Consider the following 6,436-nt stretch of genomic DNA (forward strand, 5'->3'; position numbering starts at 1 on the left):
ACCCAACAAGCTTGGGTTGACCCAAGATAATTTGGATAAAAAGTTGGTAAAAACAGAAGTGCAGATTTTTCTAAGTGTCGCAGCTGGCTTTCGACATGTCATTTGGCCGCTGCAACAAGTACATATGGGGCAGGAGCGTGTGCATTTTCCCAGCGGTTTGGCTTGGCCGCTGCAGTTGGCCGCTGGGACAGTTGGGACCTCGTCTTGTGAACCAAAATCACCATTCTTGTCTCTAAACCATCTCCAAAGGTTCCAAACTCACCAAATAGCATCTCCATCACCTAATAGAGACAAATGTATATGCAATGCATCTAAATCTACTCTAAATGCATCTAAATGGACAAATTGAGAACTAAAATGATTGCTAAAACTATGCAAATACATAAGATATCAACTCTCCCAAACTAGAACTTTACTTGTCCACAAGTAAACTTTCAAGGTCAATTAGAAGAAAAGTTTGAAAATGGGAGCTCATAACCAAAAGACACACTTTCTAACCTTCAATGTAACATCCCAAAGAAAACATAGCAAATAGCATGAGCATCTTCCTTATTATACTCTAGCTTCTCTAGGCCTATCCATACTCTTTTGCCTCTACTCAAGTTGCAATACTTTTTACCAACAAGTTCCTTCAGTCAGCTCTCACATTGATTCACACACACACACAAGGTGAACTCTCACAAATGGGCACATGATCTCAATCATTTGGCTAGGTAAGCAATGGTCTAATATGAATGAAGAGATGGGTTCAAATGTTTTCATTTAAGGGTGGTTATCACTAAAAACAAAGAGCTTGATCATTATGCAAAATTTATCTAAGATTAGAAGCAACTCATGCATACATAGATTCATTCTCATCATTCTACCCCCTTTTGTTATAAGTGATTACAAGTTCTACCCTCTTTATCATCATCTCACAATCAATCTAAACCCCTCACATCACTCACCCAATGAACAACTCTCTTTTTCTTTTGACTCAACTGCTAGGGATTTTAATTCACTTTCTACAAGCTCTAACTCTTTTTCATTTCCTTCCTCAACTTCTCTTTGATTCTTTTTCTTTTCTTTTCTCTTTTTTTTTTTTAAGGGGAAGGTCTTTTGTTGCAAAATTAAGAGCTTTTTATTTTCTTTTTATCCCTAGAGTATTCTTTTCTATTCATACTCTTTTGCTCATCTCTAATCTTTCTCACTCTCCAAACCCAAGATATGAAATTTAGAACACACAAACCCCTCTCACCATCCCTAAATGCTAACTCATTGTGCTAGCAAGAGATGAGAATCAACCTATGTTGCCTCCAATACTCTCAAGATTTTGCACATGACAAGCTATCAAAAGAGGCCTCACTCATACAATTCAATGTTTGGTCTCAAAGAATGGTTAGGGTTTTAGGGTAAGGAGTGTCATTTGGGTTAACAAAGATAGGTATGAAGGAATAAGATAACCCAAATGTGTATGAGATCCATGATCAAGTATGCAAATGCCCATATCCAAGAGAGATTAAGTTCATTCAAGCCAAGTTCAGTTTGGAGCTGATTTTAAGAACAATGTCAATATCAATCAAGCAAACAAGTTTAAGAAGAGTTTTCAAGGCTCGAAGCTTACAAGATTTTTCAAAAGATGCTTAAGCTACTTGATATGATTAGCTAGGATGTCAAATTGAGTTCTAGACATGTGTTCTTTACAAGGTTTCTTCCAATGCATGAATGCAATCTCAATGCTTCTAGACTCAATCCTAAAGATGAAAATGATGCAACTAAATGCGTATTTTTGTGATTTTCAAAATTTTCAATTTTTGTGGATTTTCTATGCAAATAATTATTCACAATGCAATGCATGAGACTTAATGACAAGTAGACAAAACAAAACAAAACACAATGTGAGATAGTAGACTCTCCCCCAAACTTACTTCACACAGTCTCTTGTGTGAGAATAAGCTCAAAGAAGAGATCTAAAAAAAAAAAACATGGAAACTAAATATTTACAAGGGTGGAATGCACTTACTTGAAGTTGGCTGTCTTAAGAGAAGGGAAATGAAGAGGGAGGACTTATTGTCACCTTGGAATTTTCGACATGGCCTTTGGGAATTTGTTGAGAATTCCCCCAAACTTGTCCCCAAGCTTATTCAAATACACTAAAGCAAGAAAAATATATAAAAAATATATACAAAGGATACCATGGGACTTCCTCCCAAGTGAGCTTGTTTTAAGTCTCTAGCTTGACTTTCCTTCCAATTGGCTAGTGAGGAGGAGGATCTTTCCCACCTTCAAGAGTGATGGTGATGATTTGAGAAAGAAGCTCTTGAAGCTTGATTGGATCATTTTGAAGCTGAGGAGTGATGATGGCCCTTGCACTTGAGAATGGCTTAGACCTCCCCTTGCATTTGATTTTGTACTCAATGGCCCCATCTTTAAGCTTCATTGGGTGGAGGGTGAGAGTGTGAAGAGTCTTATCAAGAGGTGGAGGTTGAGGTTCTTTCACAATCTTCTTCTTGTCATGAGCAACCTTTGTAGCTCTACTCACTTCCAACTTTTTAGCACTTTCCAAGTGCTCATCACACAACTCTTTAGAGGACTCTCCAGCAAGACTTTCTTTCTCAATACCAACCCCTTCAGCCTTTGTCTTCTCAATGGAGGATGCTCCACAAGTGATTGTTCCACAATACTCACCATTCATCTTTGGGGATTGTAGTGGATAGGAGATAGCTTTGTTCACATTTAGGAGTGTGACCTTCTTGTTGGCAAAGTCTATGTAAGCTCCCACTGTTGTAAGGAATGGAGTGCCAAGGATCAATGGGACTCTTTTCTCAGTTGCCATACAGTGAGGTCTATAGGAATTATGCATGCTCCAATCTTCAAAGGGAAGTCCTTGATGAGACCAATAGGAGTTGTAGAAGAGGAATCTCCAAACTGTAGTGAAGATATGTTTGGCTCCATGCTCTCAATCCCTAGGCTCTTCATCATCTCTATTGAGATCACATTTACACTTGCACCAGAATCAACAAGAGCATCATCAAAAGTGAACTTGCCAAGGTTGCAAGGCAAGGTGAACATCCCTTGAGACTTAATCTTAGGGAGGAACTTTGGAGGGATTGGTGGATCAATCTTCATAATGGAGATGTCCAAAAGCTCAGCCACTTCAGCTTGGTGGTCTAGAATGTCATTGATGAGCATCATCTGGACATGAGCTTCACGCATACCCGAGATTTCTGGAAGCCTGGCCCCAACATCACTAAGATCTTTTCTAAATTTAGAGAGCACCTTCTTCTGAGCTTTGGTGAGAACTCTTTGGGGGAAAGGGAGTTTATCATAGGGTGATAGCTCAACCTTAGTTGCTTCCTCTAGCTTAACCTCTTTCAGCTTGTTGTCAGCCTTGTGCTCAGTTCTTTGCAGATTCGTTGCTTCAACCTTTGTGGCATCATCTTTCACAATTTGTGCTTCAGCTGTGGCTACAACAAATCTCTCAACTTCCCCAAACTCAGTTCCACATACTAATCTTTCAATCTCATCCTCCTCTTTTTCATGATCACTCAGCTCAATCTTTGGAGAAGTAGTGGAGAAGACAGCATTGCAAGACTCCTTGAGGTTGTTTTCTAGTTTTCCTGGTAAAGACCCCATTGGCTGCTTGGAGGATGAAGGCATAGAAGCAATTTGATTCTCCAAAGCTTTGAGATGAGAGGCAAGTTGCATGTACTTGTTGTTGAGGTCAGAATAATTCTCATCAATCTTTGCATGGATGTTCTTGAACTCATAAATCATGGTCTTCTCATTTCTGGCCTGAAATTCCAAGAGTTGCTTGAACATAGAATCCACACTTGAATCTGGAGTTTGAGTTTGAGAAGAGCTTTCTTGAGTCTGAGGAGACTGGTTGGCTTGGTAACCTCCTTGCTGATTGTTGTAGAGTGGCCTTTGCTGGTAGTTGTTTTGGTACTGAAAGTTGGGTTCTTTCTTGTACCATGTGCCATTAGCATTGATGAAGCACAGCTCCTATTGGCCTTCTAAACTATCAACCTCATTGATCACTGGAGGTGCCTCTTGTTTCTGGTCACCAACAAAGTTCATCTTCTCCTGCTTAGTCTTTTCTGCAAGAAGTAGATCCAACTTGGCTTGGAGAGACTTCAGCTCTTTCTTTGTGTGCTGATCATCACTTCTGTTGATCCTATCATGCTCCTCACTGTAGATTGAGTCACTCTTGGCCATGTTCTCTACCAGTTCCTCTGCTTCTTCCTCAGTTCTTCCCAAGAAGAAACCATTGCTAGTAGTATCAAGTCTGTTTTTGCACTGTGATAGAGCTCCTCTATAGAAGGTGCTAAGCAAACTCTCTTTGCTGAAACCATGATGAGGACATTGAGACCAATAGCCCTTGAACCTCTCCCATGCTTCACTGAAGCTCTCTAGACTTTTCTGTTGAAACCCAGAGATTTCGTTCCTGATCGTAGCTGTCCTTGAAGTAGAGAAAAACTTGTCTAGGAAAGCTCTCTTGCACTCATCCCAAGTAGTGACAGTGGCACTTGGAAGAGTCTTCTCCCATTGGTGTGCCTTGTCTCCCAAAGAGAAAGGGAATAGCTTCAGCTTGAAAGCATCTTCAGAAACACCATTCATCTTGGACAAGCCACAATACTTATCAAACTTGTACAAGTGATCAAAAGGGTCTTCAACAGCAAGACCATGATACTTGTTGTTCTCTATAGTGTTGAGCAGCCCTAACTTGATCTCAATTTGTTGTTCTCCACAGCTGGTGCTCTGATTCCCAACCTATGACCATTAATGTGAGGTTGATCATAGGCTCCAATGGCTCTAGCTTGGCGCTGTGGATGTTGTTGCCGGTGTTGTGGTCTAAGATGATCAGCTCTTGGATCAATTCCTCCTAGGACATTACCAACTTGAGGCAGATTCTCCATATCAAACCCCAACCTTTGCAAGTGAGCATGTTGCTCTACTTCTCTTCTTTGTCTTGCAATCTCCCTCTCAAGTGCTCTAATGTCTTCAACTCTTGGAACTAGGCTTGATGAACCTCTGCTCCTCAAGTTCATACACCTGAAATGCAAAGAGAGAAGAAGAAGGAGAACCAGTAACAAAATAAAAGAAAAAGTGATTTAGTCTCAAACAAGTGACTAAATCCCAATGTCACAATCAACCTAGAACTTGGCAACGGAGCCAATTTGATGCTAGACTTTTCAAGGGTCCAAGATCAAATCAATGTAGTATAAAAGATTGTCGAACCAGTTTTAAGTGATTCTAAAGCAAAGGGAATGCAAGTTCATGCTTAAGCTAAGTGCAATCCGGTTTTAAAGATGGTATGAACTAAGAACTAATACGCTAATGCAATAAAGTAATGATCTTTCTTTTCTCAATATGAAGCAAGAGGACTCATGGGACTAGGCATTTGATCTTGGGTGATGTAGATCCAATCTAAGGGTGGCAAGCTAGCAATCAAACACTTTCCTTATGCCTAGACACTAAGCTAAACAAGCTCTATCCCTAGATGAATGTTCTTTTGCTAAAGCAACTCAAGCATCTAATCCCTTAGTTTGAATGTTACTAAAGCAAACATGGAGAACAAGTCTAATAGCAATCTTAACTCCTTTAGCAACTAATCCCTTAGGTAAAGCAAGCTAAAAGCATTGAAGAGTTGGTTTAGGCATTTCATCATACACCTTGTGGGTAGGAAATGCCTAGAGATCTATTTTAGTATGATCAAGACTAAAATAGCATTGAGAACCCTCAACAAGCAAGGAAACAAGTGGATCTAACACTAAACACCCTAGATCTTCTCTAATCATCCTTAATCACCCTAGCTCATGAATCCAAGATTAGTCTACTCACTAATAGACATGAATAACCCCAAAACCATGGATGATTCAAGGTTAAACATGATTAGAAAGCAAGATAATCAAGCAAAGATAAGAAATTATGATCAAGATTAAATCTTTCACCCAAAAGTGGCTTTTGATTAGATAGAAAACAAGATAACCTCTAAAATTAAGTCTAAAAAGTATTTATAGTGGTCTAAAAACGAGCTGGGTCGACCCAACAAGCTTGGGTTGACCCAAGATAATTTGGGTAAAAAGTTGGTAAAAACAGAAGTGCAGATTTTTCTAAGTGTCGCAGCTGGCTTTCGACATGTCATTTGGCCGCTGCAACAAGTACATATGGGGCAGGGGCGTGTGCATTTTCCCAGCGGTTTGGCTTGGCCGCTGCAGTTGGCCGCTGGGACAGTTGGGACCTCGTCTTGTGAACCAAAATCACCATTCTTGTCTCTAAACCATCTCCAAAGGTTCCAAACTCACCAAATAGCATCTCCATCACCTAATAGAGACAAATGTATATGCAATGCATCTAAATCTACTCTAAATGCATCTAAATGGACAAATTGAGAACTAAAATGATTGCTAAAACTATGCAAATACATAAGATATCAATAATATAAAATTAATCA

General features: G+C 39.7%; 1 protein-coding gene and 1 non-coding gene across 2 annotated transcripts; one reads left to right on the forward strand and one right to left on the reverse strand.

Moving 5' to 3' along the window:
- Window positions 1-2,787: 2,787 nt before the first annotated feature.
- Window positions 2,788-5,030, reverse strand: LOC125590566. The gene is made up of 3 exons (XM_048764175.1): window positions 4,881-5,030; window positions 4,009-4,536; window positions 2,788-3,945 (listed from the first exon to the last, which is right to left on the reverse strand). Exons 1-3 carry the CDS (start codon window positions 5,028-5,030, stop codon window positions 2,788-2,790), a joined length of 1,836 nt encoding a protein of 611 aa, XP_048620132.1.
- LOC125591068 lies at window positions 4,328-4,434 on the forward strand. The gene has a single exon (XR_007327050.1). It is a non-coding gene; the product is annotated as a small nucleolar RNA R71 (small nucleolar RNA).
- Window positions 5,031-6,436: the final 1,406 nt, after the last annotated feature.

The sequence above is a fragment of the Brassica napus genome, chromosome C7, assembly GCF_020379485.1.
Source record: "Brassica napus cultivar Da-Ae chromosome C7, Da-Ae, whole genome shotgun sequence".
NCBI lineage: Eukaryota > Viridiplantae > Streptophyta > Magnoliopsida > Brassicales > Brassicaceae > Brassica > Brassica napus.